This window comes from Eulemur rufifrons, chromosome 21 (assembly GCF_041146395.1).
Source record: "Eulemur rufifrons isolate Redbay chromosome 21, OSU_ERuf_1, whole genome shotgun sequence".
NCBI classification, from domain to species: Eukaryota; Metazoa; Chordata; class Mammalia; order Primates; family Lemuridae; genus Eulemur; species Eulemur rufifrons.
Genome location: NC_091003.1, coordinates 24,767,169 through 24,789,865, shown reverse-complemented (window position 1 = coordinate 24,789,865; position 22,697 = coordinate 24,767,169). Strand labels below are relative to the sequence as shown.

Below are 22,697 nucleotides of genomic sequence, written 5' to 3'. Positions count from 1 at the left end.
TTCATGATGGCCAAGAATCACAACCCAGTGTCCACCAAAAGGAAAACGGACAAACACATCATGGTCTGACCACAGAGGCCCGACGGCTCAGCAGTGCAAAGGAATCCACATGAACCTGAGCAGCAATCAACGAGCGTGAAGCTGAAAAACTCTACCTGGAGCAAAGCTAGACCCAAATGCACACGGACATCAAGTTCTGCAGAAAGGTGCATCTGACCAGCAGTGACAGAAAGTGGGTCAGTGGCTGCCTGAGACGAGGGGTGGGGAGTCGCTGACAGCGAGGGCGTGAGGGTGCTTTTGGGGTGACGTGAATGTCCCGTCTTGACAGAGGCAGTGTTTGACGGGTGCATACATCTGTCAAATCTCATCAAGTGAATACCTAAAATGGTTGTCTTTGGTTGTATGTAAATTACATCTCAATAAAGTTGATTGAAAAAAGTCAATTCCTCAGAAAATTCTTTTCTGATCACTCCCCTCCCAGACTAGGTCAGGCGGCCGCACGCAGGGTGCGAATTCCCACCACAACCTGCGCTTCCTTCCACTGCACGTCCCGAGTTTGTTATTATGTTTTTAATTGTTTCCTGTCAGTCAGTTGCCCCCAGACCGGAACAGCACTGTCCCCAGTGACTGCTAAGCAGCTGGCACCACGTCTGCGCGTGACGAGTGCTCGATAAACACTTGTGAAACAAAGGACCCAGTGGAGGCCCAGCCCTGCGCCGCAGCTGGCCGTGGCCCCCGCCAGCCCTTCGGAGCTAGAGCTCTGTGGACTCGGTGACCTCCGGGCCTCTCCACGCGGGGCCCTGGGCCCGCCAGGGGAAGTTGAGTCTGTGTAATTCTTCGGAGATCTCCAGGAAGGACTTGCCTTTGGTCTCAGGGAGGAAGAAGCCAGTGTAGATGGCGCCACAGACACACACGCCGAGGAAAGGGACATAGAGGAAGTGGGACAAGCCCTCCTGCGGGTTAAAGGAGACCCAAAGACGTGGTGTTGCTCCATGAGCCCCCAAAGGGCCTGGGACAGGTCATCAGGAGGGACTTGCCCCCTTTGCTCACGGAAGAACCCCCCTCAGTCTCAGCCTCCCTGCAGGGAGGCCTCCCACTGGGGTTCTCAGGATGACAGGGACAGAAAACAAAGACAGGGCCCCCCAGGGGTAGGGCAGGCCTACCATGATGAAGGGGAACCCCAGGCCGACCAGGAAGAGCATGGTCCACATGAGCACCCCACAGATCATGTAGGCAGCAGGCCGGGCCGTCTGGTCAAACAGCTCTGTGGCCAGGATCCCCGTCACGCCGGCTGCAAGGAGGGGGAGGGACAGGGGGCTGCCAGCCAGGGCTCCCTGCCCGCCTCTCCCCCACTGAGGCCCAGAAGTGAGAGTGGGCAACCAGGCCCAGCCTGCCGGGGCCCCTTGGTGGTCTCTGGCCATTCCCTCCCAGAAGCCTCGGGGGCCTGCAGGTGACATCGCATTCACACCCCCCACTGCGGACCCAGGCCCCCGTCGTTCCTGCAGCGAGGGTGAGGGAAGCCCAGGGCCCCTCGGGCCCACTCACCAGGGCCGATGCCGAAGCTGAGGATGAAGGCGAAGACGCAGGCCATGGCCAGGTAGGGCATCCCGGGGAGGGAGCTCTGCGGCAGACGGGGCAGGGTGAGGTGCAGATCAGCCCGCCCGGCCACCCCGCCCTCGCCCCAGCTACCTGCAGGCACAGGGCGGCCGTGAAGACGCAGGCCCAGCCGGCCATCAGGCAGTAGCCGCCCATCAGCAGCAGCCGCCGGCCCAGCTTCTCGATGACCACACACTGCAAAGACAGGAGCAGTGACCCCCGCACCAGGTCGCAGGCCCCAGGCCTGGGGGCAGGCAACGGGGAGGGGCCTCATGAGGGACCGAGGGTGGGGTGGGGAGCAGTTTATTGCTTCAGAGACTACGACTTTATTAATAATTTCCTAGAGGACCTTGGTCAATTGATCAGTCAAGTTCATTCAGTTTCCTCATCTCAAAATGGTGCTGTGAGTGCCTAGTAGTACACAGTAGGTGCTCAATAGATGCTCGCTAACTCACAGCGTTTTAACGTAAGCGGGAGTGAATGGCTTCACGCAGAGGACTGTGGTCCTCAGAGCGCCAGCACCTGGGGTCCCTGCCAGAGGGCTGGGGAGACTCACGCTGACGATGGCGGACAGCAGCTCGCAGCCCCCGGTCCCGATGATGGCGTACTGCACCTTCTCCCCCGGCACTCCCGCCTCCCAGAACAGGGAGGAGGCGTAGGCGTACACCTGGGACAGGGCGGGCAGGGTGGCACGGGGGCCTTGGCTCCCTCGTCCCCCCATGGCTCCCAGAGGCGGGCGGCACGCATCCTCCCCCAGGCCCAGGGCCTCACCGTGTCATTCCCACAGAGCTCCATGGCACTGCCCAGCACCACCAGGCTTGTCACCTGCCTCCGCAGGGCCCGATGCTGGAACAGCTCCCACGGGCGCTGGGCGTGGCAGCCCTGGCAGGCGGCGCCCTCCCGCTCCAGCTCCTCCAGCTCCTCAGCCACGTCCCCTGCGCCCCGCAGCCGCTGCAGCGCTGAGCGGGAAAGGAGGGTGCTGAGCTCCCCCAGCGCTTCTTTGGTCCCCCCATAGTGAGCCCCCACCCCACAACTCCCCTCTCTCTGTCTCTGTGTGTGTCTCCCTGTCTCTCTCTCATCAGGTGGGGACGATCTTCCCGGCCCTGTCATTTCCAGAGCTGCTGGGAGGGTCGAGAGCACCACGAGTGAGAAAAGCCTTAGAGAGTAACTGGATTCTGGGGACACATCAGACACATTGCCATTATCATCCCCGATTCTTCGCCCTCCCTGCATCCACGCTCTTTCCCATGTGATTTTTTGCAAGGCCTGTCTACACCCCCACCCCTGGCTCGGGGCTCGGCCATGAGGCTTGCTTTGGCCAAAAGGATGAGGATGTGCTGTGTTCCAGCCTAAGCCTTAAGAGACCCTGCTCACTTCTACCCGCTCCTCTGTCGTCATCATAAGAACGTGCCAGGCTAGCCCACTGGTCCCGGGAGGATGACAAGAGACTCCAGGAATCAAGGGGGCCCAGCCGAGCCACTCCCACTGGGACCACCCTAGATCAGCCAGTGCCCAGCTGACCTGCAGCCACAGGAGTAACCAAGATCAGCAGAGCCCCCCAGCCAGCCCCGTCCCAGACCAGCCAACCCCGTCCCAGATCAGCCAACCCCGTCCCAGATCAGCCAACCCCAGAGAACTCACAGGCTGAAGCTAAACAATGGCATCTCAGCTAAACCCTGAGATGTCAGGATTGTGTCCATTAACAATAGAAAACTGATCAATACATTGGCACCAGGAGTAGATGCCACCGTAACAAGGACCTGTGAAATATGATTTTGGTTCTAAGACTGGGCAGAGGACACTGAGGAGGCTGGAAAGATGAAAACCCATGTTGTGTAGTGCAGTAGCACGGGAGAAAGAAAATAGACTTAATAAACTTATGGGCCGGGCATGGTGGCTCCTGCCTGTAATCCTAGCACTCTGGAAGGCCGAGGTGTGAGGATCACTTGAGGTCAGCAGTTCAAGACCAGCCTGAGCAAGAGCAAGACCCCATCTCTATTAAAAATAGAAAAAATTAGCTGGGCATGGTGGCACATGCCTGTAGTCCCAGCTACTTGGGAGGCTGAGGCAGGAGGATCGTGTGAGCCCAGGAGTTTGAGGTTGCTGTGAGCTAGGCTGACGCCACGGCACTCTAGCCCAGGCAACAGAGTGAGACTCTGTCTCAGAAAAAAAAAAAAAAAAAAAACTTATGGACCTAAGCAAAGAAATCTCGAAATGTTGAAAGCATGAACTGGTTGCTTTTAGCTGAGTATTCTAAGCTTACTGTGAGTCATGAGCTCAAAAAAGAACCGGCCAGTTTGCAAGTGGAATTCAGAGGGAACAAAATTTAATTAAATTTAACATATTCCAGAAATTTCTGGGTTAAAAACAAAAAAAATTTTTCTCATCTCTAACCTCTCCAGCTAGCAAAGGAGTCTCAAGTTACATTACAGGCTGAGAGCAAAGATCAAATCCACAGCACGGCCAGGAAGCCGCAGACTCAGAATAAAGGTCAAATCAAGGGTGTGGCTTAAAGCAGAGCCTCATAAACGCTCATAGCTGGAAAAGGGGGTGTAAGGCTGTACTGGCTTAAGTACCAGTGAGTAGGTCTTGGGAGAGGAGCCTGTCTTAGAAAGAATTGTGGGTGTGGCTCATTGGCACATAAACAGATCGAATACATAGAAAACTCACATCGTTTTTGAGAAAGTTGTATTGGCAAAAGCTCTGCCAGTTTGGGACAAAAAGAGGCTAGAAGGGTTTGAAATATAAAGACTTCTGTGCCTCAACTTGCTACAGGCAGGAAGCAGGCTGAGAAATTGGCTCAACCACCAACAGCAGCACACCTTGCAATGCCCGTTTCAGAAGGTATCAAGAAAGGTGACAGAAGAGGGAAGCCATCTCACAGGGCAGAAGCAAGAACCACAGAGACCCACGGCCTGGGAAGCCCCTCCGGAGGGCAGAGCCACAGCTTGATCAAGGTACATACCCCACCCCCAAGGCGGGGGACATGGCAGTATTCCCCCAGGGGCACTTTAGGATTTAAAGGATCAGTGACTGCTCTGTGCCTTCCTCGCCTCCTCGTTTTGCAATGAGTATGAATTCTGGTGGCCTTGTCTCACTTTTCACCACTGTATGCTGCATGCGGGAGGGGAAGACTTGTCTGTTTAGATCCTCGGGCTCTGGTTAGCACTTTGGACTCTGAATCCAGCGATCCTGTTGGGAAATGGGCTAGGAGACGTGAAAAGATTTCAGGAGTTTTGCAGGGCTTTGCCTTGAAGGAATTTGTGGACATGTTAGTTCACAAAATAGAAGCTGCTTCCAACAAGGGGGACATTGCCAGAGGACGTTTGCAAAGCAACGTTTCTTCTTTGCTGCCGGCCATCGCCTTGAGCTTTTTTGCAAGGCAGATGCTCGGTTTGGGTCCTTGGCGGAGAAGCTGATTAAAATACCTGCCCAGCAGGTAACGTGCAGCTGGAACTATCCTAGACTTCAGGGCTGTTCCTACTTCACTCCTGACTACATGTCTCTGTGTTTAGAAGAAGCTGATTAGAGTAGTACACAGTCTCAGTGTTCTCATTTTATACATTTTATCTTTAGTTTGCATGCTCAGGTTGGTCTGTTTCTAACTTAGAGCTTAACATGCTTATCTTAGAAAAATTGTGTAACCGTCTATTCTTGTAGACAGAATTAGGTAAGGTTCCCCTGGAAACCTCAAAAAATGAACTGTACACATAATTCTCTAACAAAAGACAACTATTTGCTGTAACAATAAATACTGATGCAGGACTTCACTCGTGGCCTCACAGCTCACGGGAATGCTGGAGAGGACCCCTACCTCCCCCATCATTTAAACTGCACTTTGTCTCCGTCTCAATCATTTCTCCGTCTATATTATTTCTTCCTTTATTTCCTATTATTTCCAAATCCCTTGTGACAATCCTGCCTTGGGACCTGTTTTGCTGGGAGAGTAGCTAACTCCCACAACTATCCAAGTTCATATCTCAGTGGAACCTCCATTTTTTTCAATAAAAAATAAAAATATAAATAAAAAATATATAAAGATCCTAGGGCTCTGGATCAAGAAAAGGCACATACAGACTTGATGTGATCTTAAAATCCGGGGCTTCGAGCCTGATGCCATGACTGAATGAGATGCCGGGGGGCCTGGGCTGGGATTGAACATATTTTGCACAGGGAAAGACATAAACACTAATTGTGGCCCTGAAGGCAAACTGAGAAGAGCACATTCATGGGCCCTGGTCTTCACCCCTCCCTCAGTCCATGCCCCCAGCCCTCGGTTTCCCCATCCCTTGACCTTGGACTCAGCAGCGTGACTCCCGATGGAATGCTAATGGCAGGAGGCGACCAAAGGTTGGGAAAGTGCTTAGACAGCTGGATTTGCTTTCCTGAGCCTCTGGCATCACCATAACAAGAACATTCCTAGGCTGGCTCCTTGGTACCAAGACTGAGAGGAGAGACACAGAGTGGCACTGCTCTGGAACAGACCAGTGGAGACTGGCCAAGCCCCCGCTGTCCCCCAGCGCCATGTGCCAGCCCAGCTGAGATGAGCAAGCTGTGCAGCCAAACCTGCGAGTAAAGGAGTAAAAGCTGCAGTAAACGATTGTTGTTTTAAGCCAGAGGTTTTGCAATTGTTCACTGGGTCACTGGGCTTCTTTCCTGTAGCCATAGTTAACTGACAAGACCATCATCACCCAGGTGGCATTGAGCAGGTGGGGTCTTGAACAGGTGTTTCACCATCCGTGCATGTGTGTGTGTGTGTGTGTGTGGCCCTCTCTCTCTCTCTGCACCACCCTGCAAAACGCCTAAACAGGCTGGGTGTGATCCATTCCCCTGCCTGGCATGTAAGCACAGTTCCTTGATAAAGAGTTTTGAAGGGATGTATGGCTAGATCATGAAATCAAGGCAAAAAAAGATGGAAAGCTTTTCCCTGACAAATAGAACCCAAGAAATGGGGGCCCACATACTCTGGTAAGATGCACCCCTTGGTCAAGCGTGGTGTGGGGGACTTAAGGGCGGGGACTCACCTGCCCGGCAGGCCTCGGTGTCCCCACGGTCAATGAGGAGGTAGCGTGGGCTCTCAGGGAACAGAGGCAGGAAGGCGAGCTGGACTGCCCCGGGCACCAGGCAGCTGGCCAGCAGCAGGGGCCAGGACTGAGGGCCACCCAGGAGCTCCCTGGAGAGGCAGAGGAGAGGCCAGGTCTGATGCTCCTTGCCAGAGCCCTGCCTGCCTCTCCCCCGCCCTCTCTCCCCGGCCCCCTGCCTACCAGCCTGCAGAGGGTCTGCACCGCCCTGTGCCTCTTCCTATCCAGCTCTGGGCCTGGACATCATGACCCCTCCCACCCAGGTAGGGACCAAGAGAGGGCAGGGCCACCGTCCAATCTCATCCCTAGCAACCCCTCTGCCCAGAGGTCTAGGCTCTGCCCTCTCCTCTTTCTTCTGGGGTGACCAGGACACACTCCCCCTTTAAAATCTCAAATCTTTGCCTTTTCCTCTGTAAAGACTTGGCCTTTGCTCCCCAACCTGGAGAGCACGGAAAAAGGCGACTCACAATGGAGCGTGTTGCCCGATACCTGCTTTGCGTATCGGCCGGAGGGATGTGGGCAGGGACGTGGTGCCTTCATGCGAAGAAGCCATGCCTTAACCCAGTTGGTGGCAGGGCAGAAAGGTTTTCACAGGCATCTCCGAAACCACCTAGGGCATGTCGGGGAGGGGCGCTCACCTCAGTCCAACCACCTGTCCTGTCACAATCCCCAGAGCTGTGAAGACGGCTGAGGTCATGGCCACGGCTCCTCGGAGCTCCTTGGGGGCACTCTCCCCCAGGTACATGGGCTGGACACTCATGCTCACACCTGGACACGTGCACAGCAGGGTCACGTCAGCCACCAGGCGGGACCCCACCCCAGGCCTCAGACTTCTGAGAGAGATGTCTTTCTCAGATCAGCGTCCATCCTGGTCACGTTCCATCCCACACCCACGGAATCTTCCTGGGTCGTGTCCCTGGGACCTGAGTGTGAAGGGCTCTGGGGGGCGCCGTGGGGGTGGGCGGCAGAGGGCAGGACCGCAGCCTGGATGCCCCCCAGCTGTGCCGGCGCTCACACCAGTGGTGCCACTCACCACTGCTGTAGGTTCTCACCTCACCCCGGCTGCCCCGGAAGCCCCTGGCACCTGCACAGCCAGTGGGGAAACGGCTGCAGAGCGCCCCCCTGCCCTCCCCAGATGGTGACAAACGGCAAAGGCCAGGACGCCACAGTCTCGGGGCACCATGCACCTGTGAATGCTGAAGGGACTGTGGCTGCACCCCCCTCCCTGACCCGGGACCCCGAAACTCCTCCCTTCAAGGCTCTGCCCTCTTCCTACCCGGTGGGCAGAGGCACCTGGGAGGGGGGCAGCTGCGTCGCCTGCCGAGGAGTCCCCGAGGTGCCCTGTTCTCCCATGGACATTTCGAGAGGGAGCTCCTTCTTTGCTGGGCACTCGAGCATGAAGGCAGAGTCCGACCTGGCCCCTTTCCCTGGAGTGTGGGCTGTTCTTAGTGACTCACTTTTCATGAACAGAATGTGGCAAAACTGATGGCGTAGGAGTCCTGGAATTAGAACTCCCCCCTTGCTCTCACTGTCTCGTCTCTGGCTCTGGCTCTGTCTTTCCCTGTCAGATCACTCACTCTGGAGGAAGCCAGCTGCCAGGTCGCCAGAACCCTCAGGCAGCCCTACAGAGGGACCCACAGGGTGAGCAGCTGAGACCTTCTGCCAATGGCAGGAGGGAGCCGTCGGGGACATGGATCCTCCAGCCCCAGCCACACCTTCAGATGACTGCGGCCTGGCCGACAGCTGGAGCCCAGCCTCAGGAGAGACCCCCACGCCAGGGGCACTCAGCTAGGGCTTCCCCGGTTCCTGACCCACAGACGCTGGGAGATGGTAAGTGTTGGTTGTTTTAAGCCACTAAATTTTGGGGTACTTTGCTTCACAGGTATAGATAACTAATATGACCAGCAACACCTGGCTGTATAAACAGCTCAAGGTCAAGAGGTGACTTGTCGATTGGAGCCCCCAAAAGCCCAGGTAGATGTCCTCAAAATTCCACTCCCTTAAGTGATAAGCCTCAGAAACTGAGGCGTCCCTAACAGGCTACTCTGTTTCTGTAGGGAAGATTAGAGAACTCATCCTATATCCCTTTATACCTTGGCTGCCAGGAAACTCATGGCTTAGAGTGTTGCTCAAACCTGGGACCTCTGTCAGTGTAAGTGTGGAGATGTTTGTTCTCCCACCCCTGTGTGACTTTTCCATTTTTCTATATCTACTTTAAATGCCTAGTTGTATGAGCCTTTTAAGATAAACCATATTTCATCATTTTGCAAAAAAAAAAAAAGGTGGGTATAAATAGGAAATAAATCAATGAATAACGGACATAGATGAAGGAAGGAAAGAAATAAAGGGGGTTAATGGAGGGGTAGGAGTAGAGACGCAGGCCGAGATGCCCCAGCCACACCTGCACTGACGCCCGTGAGCAGCCGTCCCAGCATGAGCATCTCGAAGGAGCCGGCTTTGCGGCTGAAGCCAAACAGGATCGCTGCGGCCACCACAAAGATGTTATTCACCAAAAGGGACTTCTTCCTGGGGGAGGGGGACACGACAAGAGAGGCTCCAGTTCAGTCCGGAGGGACGATCCCTGGGGACCCCTCTTTGCAACTCCATCCAGCCCTGATCAGACACACCGACGTGTGTGTCATCACACGCGTCACCAGGATGGAAATGGCCGCCACTTGCCCAGGCTCCCTGGGGTACGCCGTGACCACCGCTCTCCTCGCCCACAACGCACCCCCGAATTACTCTCCTGTCTGCTGCACCACGGCTTGAAATAACGGAATTTATGTTTTATGGCTTTTCCCCTTCAGAGTAAGCACTGTTCTCCCCAAGCTTTGTAAAACGATGAGACTAACATATATGATTTTTCAGACTCAGTAAAACCCTAGGGAGGAAGAACAGAGACTTTTACAGGGAAGGAAGAAATTCACGGAAAGTCAAATACGGTTCCCTCACATTGTCCTCCATGCATTACAGAGTCACTTGTCAGAACCTCCAGGGTGGCTGGATGCCTTGTCAATGGGACAGACACCAAACCAAGGACAGGACGTTGGAAATGTCACCTGTCCCACCATGGTGAAGCCCTAGCTTTGGCTCCTGCTGTTGCGCTCAGACGTGCTGCCACACAGATCCCCCAGGACAGCTCACGGCGCTGGCTGGGAAAGTGAGGACCGCAAGAGGCCAGTGTCCTGCTCAGAGTCAGCAGCACGCCCGGGACAGGGCATGAGCCAAAGCTCGGGGGCCCTGTGTCTACGGAACGAAAAGTGACAGTGGAGTACAACAAACTTCATCTGGTGGTAACTCCAACTGTCACCAATAATTATAACTGCAATAATATATGGATCTCCTCAATGGGATTAGTAAATTCCATGACCAATAATTAATAAGTATTCTGATCTGGTAAATGCATTTTGCTCCATTTCAATACGCAGCCAATGACAGAAACACTAAGCTTTCACCTGGCAGGGGCAGTAACACCCCTTCACCGCCCGGCCCTGCGTGTGGAGCCGCTCTCCGCCGTGGGCCGCCGTCCATTCCACGCGGACCTGGGCATCCGCCAGGGCGTCCCGCTGGCCCACTGCTTGGATGAGCTCCTACCGGAAGGGCCCGGAGAAGAGGAAGCAGCAAGTGCACTAGACGTCTCAGTGGGGCACACGTACGAGTAGGACAGAGTGGAAGATCAAAGCTGCCACATGGATGCAGTCCTTGAGGTCGAGCGGACTCAGTATGTCCGCGCGGTTCCTCCAAAGTGCCTGACCAATTGCTGCACCTTAGTTGCCTTCCTCTGAGGAGGAGGGACAAATCGCAGGGAGCCTCCTTCCATTCTGGAGGCAGTATGTGCCACATCGGGTGTCACGATCTGACACGTTTGTCGGGTGACTTGAAAACCTGACAGTTTGAGTGGCGCTAAGCAAGAGGGGCCTTCTCTAGTGGGTCCAGGCCAAGTTCAGAGAGCTCTGCCACTCAACCCTTCAGCCCTAGGAGTCCTGTGGTGCTCAAAGTGTCCGTGGCAGTTAATATACCTTAAAAGAAGAATCACAATGCAAAGCCTAAGGTTTTTGAGTGAAGCTTCTCTATTTCAGCAAATTACTTTTTTTTTTTTTTTTTGCAGACAGAGTCTCGCTCTGTTGCCTGGGCTAGAGTGCCTTGGCGTCAGCCTAGCTCACAGCAACCTCAAACTCCTGGGCTCAAGTGATCCTTCTGCCTCAGCCTCCCGAGTCGCTGGGACTACAGGCATGTGTCACCATGCCCGGCTAATTTTTTCTATTTTTAGTTGTTTGGCTAATTTCTTTCTATTTTTAGTGGAGACGAGGGTCTCGCTCTTGCACAGGCTGGTCTCGAACTCCTGACCTCAAGCAATCCTCCTGCCTCGGCCTCCCAGAGCACTAGAGCAAATTACTTCTTAATGACAATGGCTTCTGGCCTTGTCACTAGGCCCTAGTGGGGCACAAACTGCTGGACACCAGGTAGCCGTGTACCCGTCGTTAACTGGGTGCTATGACGCTCGTCTGCTAAGGCTGAGCGTGCCCGGTAGCACCCCCCCACCGAATAGCAGTGGTACATGCCGAACTTGCCCCACGTGGGCCCCAAAGTTTCGGGTGGATACCTTCTCACATCAGCTTGGCTCTAAACATACTGAAGGAGGTGAAACCCTTCCTACAGAAGGATTCTGAGTGTGGAATTTTACCCCTTTTTCAAAGGGTTTGGTTGGACAAAGTCTTAGACAAAGCAGCATTTGAAGACTGGTTTCCAGGAGCGTAGGGAAAGGGGAAGTGGATGGAATTCTTAGCCTTAGCCCAGAGCCCGAGAAATACACGTTCACGTGTTTCCGCTCACCGGGGCCTTTCATAAGCAGACGGGTGGGTGGCCTCTCTGTGGACGGCTGCAACCCCCTTCGTGACCAGCCCAGCACTTGCTTAACTGGCTCATACACAGGTAGGGCAGCAAGGACATAAAACACACATGGGCTCCACGACACGGGCTTCCTGCCACCAAGCTAACAACCCGCTACCCTATACTACCAGCCCTGAGCACCCAGGAGTGGCAACAAATTTCAGGGCTCCAGTCAGCTACTGAGTGGAAGAAGAACCACAGTGGGTCCCGCACCGGGGACTAGACATTCATCTGACGTAAGTAGAACAGGCGTAGGTCCTGAGTTCACATTTTCCATCCCTCCACTTCCTGCTCATGCCAGCTGCGCCCGCAACCAATACGTATTCAGGCAACAGTGACTGTCCCCTTCTTACGTGCAGGAGGAGCCCCACTTTTGTTTGGGACTGTGCCCCTACTCCACGTGTTTCAGCTGTGAACCCAGGCTTGGTGGTCCTGTTCTCTACAGTGGTGCTATGGTTGGGATGTTTGTGTCCCCTCCAAGATTCATGGTGAAACTTAGTCCCCAAAGCAACAGTATTAAGAGATGGGGCCTCTAGGACGTGATGAGGCCACGAGCGCCCCACCCTCGCTGCTGGGATTCGTGCCCCATGAAAGGGCTGGAGGGAGCCAGCAAGGCCCTTTTTGCCTTTAGCCCTTTCGCTCTCCGCCACGTGAGGACGCATCATTTGCTCTTCCAGCTATGTGAGGACACAGGGACCAGGTACCATCTCGGGAGTAGAAAGAGCAGCCGTCACCTTATACCAAATCTGTTGGTGCCTTGGTCTTGGACTTCCCAGCCTCCAGAACTGTGAGAACAGAAATTTCTGTTTTTTATAAATTACTCAACTTCAGTTGTTTTGTTGTGGCAACAGAAACGGACTAAGGTGGCTACTGACTCAGCGCTGGCAATGAGACATGACAACGTCTTTGAAAGTTTTTTTTTTTTTTTTTTTTTTTTCCTTTCTGATATGAAGTATTGGCCAGGAAGAAACTGCCCTTGTGCTGAGTGTTGTCCCATCTGGGTGTGGCACTGCTGTAGCTTTCCAATTCCAGCTCTGAGGACAAAGATGACCCACAAGGAGGGTTCAGCTAAGGGAATCCCAGAGGGGCAGATCTGGAGTATTGATGGAGCCCTGATGTCACCCCCCTGCAGGCTCTCTGTTGTGGGAATTAAAGGATCTCCCATTGTTTTAGCCAACTGAGTCCTGGGTTTTGCTCTTTGCCTTTGAAGACATCCTAACAGACATACGATACACAAACCTCATGCCCATGCAATCTTGCACCCAACCCAGGAAGTGAGGTCAGCGAAAGAAGGGCTGGTTCCCAGGGGACCCATTACTGCACCCCGGGGCCACCATCCAGAAACAGATGATCAGAGACTGTAACAACCACTGAAGACCCCACACCACCAGCACCACCAAGCCACTCAAGAATGAAGATTGGATCACCATGATGGGAAAAGAGCCTCAACTAGTTGAAATGCTGGCCCAAGACAAGAGCGGGAAACTGGGGAATCGAAGTCATGTAATAAGCAACAGCCTTGTGGCCAGTTGCAAAAATAGGGCTAAAACCTTTACTTATATTTCCAGGCTTTCTGTATCATATGCTTCAAAATAAACTCACCTACTATTTTCCTTTTCCTTAATTACTTTTTTCCTTCTTTCCTCCCCCTACAGGGTGTCATGATGGCAGGTGAGCTGCCTATTAAGTGCAGAATATCAAGAGAGGCTAACTGCGGGCTGGCAGAGCAACAGTGATCACATGAGACCCTGCGCTCAGGAAGGAGCCCTGCATCACACTGCCCCTGGTGGTGGCGGCAAGACAGTGCCCTGAGCGACCCTACTTGGTGTGTATGAGATGGCACTTATGGAGCTGACCATACAGAAGGTGTCTACACGTGCTGCTGGTGAGCAAATGGGCGGACTGTGGTAGCCATTTGTTTTTCTGCCCGGCATGGTCTCTCTCCCACGTCACAGGTTTAGTCATGTGACCCAAGGTAGACCAATAAAAACTTGTCATCCTAAATTCTGGGTATTTGCTTTGGTTTGGAGGTTTGTCCCCTCCAAACTCCATGTTGAAATTTGATCCCCAGAGTTGGGTACTGGGAGGTGTTTGGGTCACCGGGGCAGATCCCTCGTAATAGATGAATGTCCTCCTCAGGGGTAAGTCTCACTCAATTAGTTCCCGAGAGAGCCTGGCACCTCCTCCCCCGACTCGTGTCCTCTGTCACCATGTGATCTCTGCACACGCCAGCTTCCCTTCACCTACTGCCATGAGTGGAAGCAGCCCGAGGCCCTCAGATGCAGCTGCCCAATCTCGAACTTTCCAACTATCGGAATCATGAGCCAATAAACTTTTTTTCTTTATACAGTACCCAGTCCCAGGTATTCCTTTATAGCAACACAAAACGCACTAGGACAACCTTGAAGGACGATGTTGGAGAAAGAGCGTGGCTGGAGCTGAGTGTGCTGAGGGTATCTTCCCTGGAAGGATGGTCCAAAGCTCTGGCTGTCAAGACCCTCAGCACCGCCTTGGTTTCCGCCCTTTGCAAGGCCTGCATTTTAAGCACTTCCTTTCATTCTATGAGCTGCCCCGATATCCTTCCAGTTATTATAATTTTTGATGACATTAGCCACAATCAGTTTTTGTTGTTTGCAACCCAAGAACCACATCAGACACTTAGGAGGCAGGCAAGGCCCAGGGACAAAATACTCGTTTAAGGTCAAGTGACACTTGGTGGCAGACCTGGAATTCATAGAAACCAGGAGTCCTCCCTCCCTCGTAGCACAGTCTCTTTTCCCTCTCAAATCTCCTTGGAAATACGACCTTCAAGTGAAACCTCACACAGAGTAAGAGGCGGTGAGGAGCTGACTGTGCCTGAAGCCTGCGGGCCTCTTCCTTCCCCCACGTTCCTCAGCCTGCAGCCTGGGCTGCCCTCCATTAAGGGCATTCAGGGGTACACAGGATGCACTTACCTTCCCAATGTGATGGCCAAAGGTCCTGCAAGCAAAGCTCCAAAGAGGCCCCCCAAGGGGTAGAGAGCCACGATGAGGGACCACACAAGCAGAACCTGGTGGTCGGGCAGCGGCCTGCCAGTACGTGCCCGCCATGTCTCGTTGGTGAATTCCTGAATGTGCTGTGGACAGAGATGCCAGTCAGCCTCCTGGGGATGGGGCAGGGGGTGCGAGACAAGACAGGCCTTCTCCCCACAGGGCTCCAGGCCTCTGCAGAGCAGGCACCAGGAACAGGCACCATGTTTCCTGAGCTCAATTTAATCTAATTCTGACACTGCCCACCTGGAGTTGGCATCAAATGCCACAAGTCAAAGGGCTCAGTCCTGCAAGACTGAGTACCCACAAGCCCCCGCTTCAGATGCCAATTCCAAGTCCGGGCCTCCTGTAGTTCCAACTACCAGCCATAACTTGGGGGTTGCTACGACCCTCTCCTTGAGTTCAATAATTTGCTAGAATGGCTCATGGAATTCAGGAAGGCATTTTACTTACATGTTCTAGTTTATTATGAAGGACACAACTCAGAACAGCCAGATGGGAGAAATGCAAAGGGTAAGGTCTTGGTGGGCGCTGGCGCTCAGAGCTTCCACGCCCTCTCCAGGAGCACCACCCTCCCGGGAGCACTACCTTCCCAGAGCCTCCGTGTGTTCACAAACCCAGAAGCTCATCAGATCGAGCTATTTAAGAGTTATTATACAGCTTCGGCCATCGTCCCCTTCCCAGAGGTCAGCAGGTGGGGTCAAAGGTTCTGACCCTCTAATCATTTGGTCCTTCTGGTGACCAGCTCCACCCTAAAGTTATCTAGTGGCCCACCCTAGGTACCTCATTAGCATAAACTCAGGTCTGACCAAAAGGGGCCCATTATGAATAACAAGAGATGCTCCATCAGGAAATTCCAAGGGCTTTAGGAGCTCTGTGCCTTAGCGCAGAGGTCTGACACATTTTTTATTATACCGCACTCTCAGAATCTGTCACCCCTTCCTACCCTGCTTTTGCCCCAGGAAGCCACCTCTACAGCCCACACCAGGGGGCTCCCTGGCTGACCGGCTTCCTGCTGGACCCGACCAAGGGTGAAGACCAGCAGGACATCAGAGGAGAGGGAGGGCGGAGTGTTTGCTCCCCACTTCCTCCCTGTGAGGGCCCCTCAGGCTGGCTGCGACCCTCCTCTCCAGGACACCTGTGTCACATGGTTCTTTCCTTCCACTTGCCCCTTTGGGGTAGTGAAACCACCCTTTATAAAATTAATGAAAGGCCACAAAGTGGGAACTGTGGTAGGGGCCTGAACTCTGCAAAGGTACAGGCATAGTTAAAAATATATATAACCAGCCACTGTCCCCTGGCTTGCTTTCCTATCATTGCGACTCAGGAGTCACACAGCTGATGGTCATCAAGATTCTTAACTTTCTTAATTATTCCCGTGGATACTATCACCCTTGTGAAACCTAACACTACCTTCTGAGATCCCTTCCAGGCCCTGCACTTCAGTGGACTGCCTGACCCACCTAGCGCAGTGGCCCCTACCAGGGAACGGACCAGGCACAAGAAGACATTTCTACAGCTCTACGGCTCTGCCTTGAACCCAGCCAATCGGTGGACCCACTGCCGAACCCTTTGCCTGCCAAACTGTCTTTAAAAACCCTTTATCGCAGCCTGAGCAAGAGCGAGACCCCATCTCTACTAAAAATAGAAAGAAATTATATGGACAGCTAAAATATATATATAGAAAAAATTAGCCGGGCATGGTGGTGCATGCCTGTAGTCCCAGCTACTCGGGAGGCTGAAACAGGAGGATCGCTTGAGCTCAGGAGTTTGAGGTTGCTGTGAGCTAGGCTGACGCCACGGCACTCACTATAGCCTGGGCAACAGAGTGAGACTCTGTCTCAAAAAAAAAAAAAAGAAAAAAAAACCCTTTATCCCAAATTCTCAGAAAGACAGATGTGAGAACTTCCTCCCATTTCCTCGCATGGGGCCCGCAGTATTAACTCTTTCTCTGCCATGACCCTGCTGTCTCAGCGTACTGGCTTCCTCCTGAGCAGAGGCCTCTGAAGCCGGTGGGGCTGTCACAGCAGGGCTGCTGCAGAATCTGCATTCCTGCACTGTCCCTTGCTGGCGTGCTCTCTGCGCCCCACTGAATCCTCCGTGAATTGCCCTTTGTGGTACCTAAACCTACTGGACTTAACTGGAGTGTGCCAGTGTTTCCTTGAGACCCCGACTGTGACAAGCCCCCAAAGGGCTCTGTTAGATACACATCACTTTTCTCATTGATAATACTTGGAATCCGGCCCCGAGAAGTGAAAGGACTTGCCCACAGCCTCAGCCACAGGTCAGGGCTCGCACCCAGCTAGTCCAGACTCCCGAGACCCCTACACCAAAAGGTACAACCTCAGGTGACTGAACATCAGCCACATGGTTAGCAAAGCCTGTGCCTGGGGAAGACCTGGACACCCTTCTCTTGGTTACAGATGAAATGTCAGTCGTAGGCCTCCCGACAGAACGTGGGTTCAGGTGTTGGGTCGGCTCTCCCCGCCCCAGCCAGCTCAGAGTAACGGCTGTCAGCCTGGGCTCTGCCAGCTGCCTCTGCGGGCAGGAACTGTCCAGGAGAGCTGGGACCAGGGCCAGCCTCCTCTGACTTTGGCTGGAGCCCCTCAAGAGTGACCATCGTGGGGTATGGGAGCTCACTCCTGTAATCCCAGAGACTCAGGAGGCTGAGACAGGAGGATCTCTTGAGCCCCAGAGGCTGCAGTGAGCTGATTGCACCAGCCTGGGCAACAGAGCAATACTCTTGTCTCAAAAAAAGAGAATGACCATTGAGACCATTGATAAAATAAAGATTCTCTCCTTGACCAAACTCTACTCATTCTGTATCTGATCCCCCTTTAAATCTTTTTTTTAATTAATTTTTTTTTATAGAGACAGTGTCTTATTATGTTACCCCAGCGGGTTTCAAACTCCTGGCCTCAAGCAATCCTCCCGCCTCAGCGGCCCCCAGCGTCACTGGCATAACAGGTGAGAGCCACCAGGCCTCCTCCTCCACCATCCCCCATGACATTGGGTCACCCGGCCTGCCTTCAGCAAGAGTCCTGTGAGGACAGTTTAGCCAGAGTCTCCCCAACCCTGATGTTTCTTCTTAGTGATTTTCCTTCCACTGACCCCACCCTGCTCGGTGGCTACAAATGCCCACTTGTCCATGATGTACTCGAGTTGAGTTCAATCTCTCCCCCCCATTGCAGGACCCCTTGGCCGTGGTCCTGCATCTATTGCCACGGTCTCCTTTGAATAAAGTCTTCCTTACTGTGCTTTGACAAGTGTCATTGAATAATTTTTTTAACAGTTAGAAGAACATTTTTAAACACCATTCAGTGAGATAGGGGGAGCCTCTGGGCCCCGGAGAGTCTCCTTGGCGGGCTTGGTGACAGCCCACAGGAGGGAGAGCCTGAGAGTGCCCTGCACGGACAGAACGCTCTCTGGTCTGTATCTGCGCTGAAGGAGGTGCTCAAATGCCTGAGGAACGAATAAATAAACAAACCAACGCGGCCAGGTCAGCGCTCCCTCTGTAAACTCTCTCATTTCATCCTTTCTTTAAGGGACACTGGGCTGTTTCTGCCCAGAATATGCCCCATCTCCGGCTGACACACATTCCTTTGGGGGGAGTTCTCTCCCATTGTCAGCTGTAGCCCCTTGTGCCCCTCTAAAGGTGATCACCTGACCCAGGCCTGGCCAATCTGAGTACTGTGCCCTCCCGACCACATGACTCGTCTAGGAGTGGGCATGTGATCCAAACCAGCCAATCAGACTCTTCCCAGAACTTTCTGATAAAACTAACTGGGAAGGCTTTTGGTTGGGGAGGAGTTCCCAGCTGGCAAGAAGCTGCTCTTTGCCCTCTGGGTATGAGAACAAGGCCAGGCAGGGGCAGGGGAGCCACAGTTCTGTCCCAGAGACTGCTCCCTGCGCCTCTCCCCCACTCTGTGTAAAGCCCATCACGTCACTCCCAGCTTCACGACCAGACGCTGAGAGCAAACGGGCAGGAGAGATGAAATGGGCACAAACAGCCAACACGCAACCTGAGTGAGAACAGGCTGCGCCCAGAGCTGGGGAGGGAGGAAGGCTTCAGGAAGGAGGTGGTATCTGGGGTGGGCTTCTGCACGTGCCGCGGAATGGAAGGAGGCTTCGAGGACAGGCTGTGTCATGGACATTTGGGGAACTACATTTAACTTGCTTCGGTATCAGGTTGGGGGGAGGTGGGAGACAGGGGTGAGGTTCTGATTCCAGGAGACCTTGAACTTCAGGTGATTGAGCCTGTCCTTATTCCTGTAGGCACTGGGGAGCCACAGTATGTTTCTGGGCAAGGGAGTGGCTTGACGAACTTGAAGGAATTAGGAATGGGAGTGGCTGAAGGCAGGGAGGCCAGTGAGGAGGCTGGACCAGAGCTGGGCTGTGGCAGAGACCTGGGAGAAGTGGATGGATTCTAGGGGTAGTCAGGAAGGACTTGGTGCTGAGAGGGGAGGAATACAGTCAAGGCCGACCCCTCATCGCTAGGAGGAAGGCGAAGTCATCTGCTGAGATTAGGGACTCAGGAAGACACGCAGGTTTGGGGGAGGATGCAGAGCTCAGTTTGAACCTGTGGGAGCCTGTGGGACGGCCCAGTGGAGAGGAACTCATGGGAGAGAGCGCCACCAAGTGGATGGAAGCTCCCACAGCAAGCAGCTGTCAGCCTCTACCCCGCACCCACTCAGACAGTAACAGAGGGCATGGAGGGTACATACCAAGGTAGGGGCATTGATGATCGAGAGGTTGTAGCCAAACTGAAAAGTCCCTCCAATGCCAGCTGCACAGATGGTCAAGAGCAGGACCCTGCCCTGAACCTGAGGAGAGAGAAGAGGACACAGTGACCAATTACAACCTCCTTGGGCCACACCTGCCCAGCACAGCTTTGCAATTTATTTGAACCAGGCTGTGATAGCCTCACTTTGCAGAGGAGGAAACTGAGGCACAGAGGGGAGTTACCTGGGTCACATGGCTGGCAGGCAGCAGAGGAACCCAAGTCTTCTGCTTGAGTCCAGGCCCCCACTCCACCCTCACCCCACCTAGCCCTCACCAGCAGTTTCCTGAGACGGGGAGCAGTTCCGTAATGAGGCTAAGAGAAGAAGCCACGTGGACCTACAGGTGCAGGGACTTGGGGGCACAGAGAGCAGCAGAGAGGCGGTGTAGGTGGTGGAGGTGCCTGGTCCCAGCTCTGCCCCACTCTCTTGTCTTCTCTAAGTCACCTCCTCACCTGGCCCTGGAGATAATGATGCCTGCCGCCAGGCTGGGCATATGGGAGCCACACACACTTGGTACCATAAAGGACAGTTTTTCATCCTAATGCAACACCCTTAGAGTGGAGGGAGAATTCCTCAAGGCACCCAGCCGTGAGGGCTCGGTATCCTGAGGCCTCATCCATTTAGTTGGTGTTATTTTAGGGATTCCCAAAATTATAATTTTCCTTTTATGATTTTTAATTACAAAATGACATTTTTTGAAAATTCAATAGATATCACAAGTTCTCCACTACCCCAAAGGCACAACAATGAAGTGCTTCCCTCAGATAGTCTCCTACACATTCACAAAGTAGTTGACTTTACAAAAATCAAATCATTGATCTTGTCCCCAAAAATCATACTGGCAAATTGTCCTGCAGATTTAAAGTACTGCAAGTCAGATTTGTTGTTATTTTTGAGCACTTAAATACAAGCTTCATGAGAGAAGGACGTTTGGCTAAAAGTTTCCTGAGGAATTTCCAGAACCTGTGGACTGTTTATTCACCCATCAGTCAGTGTCTGTCCCGGCCAGGAGGTGTGCTGGGGGCAGGTACAGCTGGGGAGGAGACAGCTGTGCATTCACCATTGGGTGAGACACTGTGCTTGGGGGTGGGGGAGCAGAGGAAGTGGCTCTGGAGAGCAGGGTCCTGCTGACAACCTTGCCACAGGCCTCAAGACATGGCAGCGACAGGGGCCCTGGCTGCCCATAGTTCCTATAGGGCCTGTCACTTTCTCCTAAGCTGGAAATCATAGGAGGAAACTGGGCGAGAACCCCAGAGTCTGGTCCCACTGGGGCCAATTGCAGCTCCAAGGGGGCTGCATGAGAATAGCCCCCCTAAAACAGCAGACCTGAAGGAAGCAGTGAGACACAGTGCTTGATGACAACTGAGCCCGTGTGGCAGGGGATGCTGGCAGGTCTCCAAGGCCATAGGAAATTGTTTGATTCCAGAGCATGGAGATTGCCTAGTACCGTGTCTGGCCATGGCAAGCACCAAACATTAGCTATGATGGCGATTATTGATGCAGTTAGCAAGTATCTACTGCCTCCCCACTATGGTCAATAACCCCACTGTTCTAGGTCCTGAGGATACAGCAGTGAACAAAAGACAAAATCTGTGACCTCACGGAGATTTCCTTCCAGTGGGGGAAGATAAGCAAAATACAGAGTATGTCAGCTGGTGCTCCAGAGACTTAAAGCAGGGACGGGGGACAGGTAGTGTCTGAACAGGGTGATGCTATCTTAAGTAGGGTGGTGGGGCAGGGCGCCAGGTCACAGCCCAGAGGGAGCACGGAGGAGCAGAGAGGCGAGGGTGGGAAACAGTCACAGGAGGGGGCGGGCGAGCAGGACTGCAGCGCTTGAGCGAGCATGTCTGACCGCAGAACGCCAGGACGACGCAGGCATCTCTGGGCGATGCGAGGCTGGGATGTCCGGGTGAGCGCGGCCCCTGCCGGTCTGGGTCCAGCCCCCGCACGCAAGAGCACGGCACTTCGTCCGTCTGACGCTTCTCTTAAGGCTCCCGGGCGGCTGCGCCTGGCAGTTCACAAGGGTCTGTGACCCTCATCTGACACCCCCGGCCAGGTACGGCTTCGGAACGCAGACCTTTCCGACCGCGGGAGGGCATCGAGCATTCGGAGGAAGAGGAGCCTGCGAGGTGCGTCTCTCGCACCGAAACCGCGACGGCCAGCGGCGCGCGGCCAACGACCGGCGGGGCGCATGCGCACGGAGAGAAGGGCGGGGCGAAGAGTCCGAGGGGGCTACGAGTAGCCGGCGCATGCACAGCGAGCGCTTGACGCGCCCAGCTCTGTCGACGCAGGAGCAGGCACGCAAGCGCAGTGCTGTTGAGGGAGGTCTGACTACCAGGGCACGCTCCGCGCTTACCCGCGGCCAGGGCGAGCCGACCCGACTCAAGCGCAGGCGCAGTGGCGCTCAGAGCCGCTAGACTGCCGGTGGAGGGCGCCTGAGGTGCATGCGCAGGCCCACAGGTTGTTAAGGGGGCGGGCCGCCGCTACGAGGGGTTCACTTGGGTCGGAGGCCGTCAGGGCGGCTCCTCCTCATCCTGCATCGCGCCCTTGCCGCAGCTCTGAGTCTGAAAAGCCGCTCACTGCCTACTCAGCCGGGGCTCATCTCTGCAGACCAGGAGGGAGCTCCGGTCCAAGGTCATCACGGCCAAGCCCCTGCATTCCAGGTCCCAGCCGGCAACGCTGTTCGCCGTGCTCCCGGGTCTTCCTGCCTCTCTGTCGCCTCTGGACCCAATCTCTGCGGATCTCCGTCTGGCTCGCTGCCGGACCTCCGCCCGTGCCTCCCCCTCTGCCCGGCCTCCTTTTCCTCCACCTGGAGCCCCTACCCCGGGCGCTCTCGGAGGGCTGAGCCCGGGATTCTGCACAGACAACACCCCCCCGCCAGCCACACCCCGCTAACACCACCCCCACCCCCACCCCGCCACACACACTCCTCGGATCAGGCGTCACCATCCTTCCCCCAGAGGAGGGGCAGAATTAGGAGGGACCCAAAGGCCGACCCACCAGTCTCTGGAGCGCTCTCATCTGTCCGTCCGGGCAGAGCGAGTGCCTTGGCCGAATGCAGAGAGGGGAACCGGTCTCGGGTTGCCGCCCCAGGATTCCTCGCGGGAGAGGCCGGTCCCGCCTGTGGTCTGGGCGCGCTGGGAGGTGAGGAACCATAGTTCACTGGACCGGATTTACCTTTTATTCCTCAGGGCTTCTTGGACCCTGCCTGGAATCCAGGAGTTGGACAAAGGTCAACTGAAACCAGACTTGCCAAAGATGCTATTTGTGGTCACAGAAACATAGAGCTGGAAGTGACCTTAGGAAGTCATCTGAGCAAA

The 22,697-nt window shown here is 54.4% G+C and overlaps 1 protein-coding gene across 2 annotated transcripts; it reads right to left on the bottom strand.

Moving 5' to 3' along the window:
• Nucleotides 1-22,491, bottom strand: SLC2A11 (solute carrier family 2 member 11). Of its 2 annotated transcripts, none has more exons than XM_069496711.1 (12): nucleotides 22,378-22,491; nucleotides 19,321-19,419; nucleotides 14,522-14,682; nucleotides 9,079-9,203; nucleotides 7,316-7,445; nucleotides 6,621-6,769; nucleotides 2,368-2,555; nucleotides 2,153-2,263; nucleotides 1,690-1,791; nucleotides 1,546-1,621; nucleotides 1,164-1,291; nucleotides 1-953 (listed from the first exon to the last, which is right to left on the bottom strand). In XM_069496711.1, exons 1-12 carry the CDS (start codon nucleotides 22,396-22,398, stop codon nucleotides 753-755), a joined length of 1,491 nt encoding a protein of 496 aa, XP_069352812.1. In that variant the 5' UTR covers nucleotides 22,399-22,491; the 3' UTR covers nucleotides 1-752. The 2 variants fall into 2 exon arrangements, with proteins under 2 accessions (XP_069352812.1, XP_069352811.1); XM_069496710.1 differs by lacking the exon at nucleotides 22,378-22,491 and adding an exon at nucleotides 21,230-21,527.
• Nucleotides 22,492-22,697: the final 206 nt, after the last annotated feature.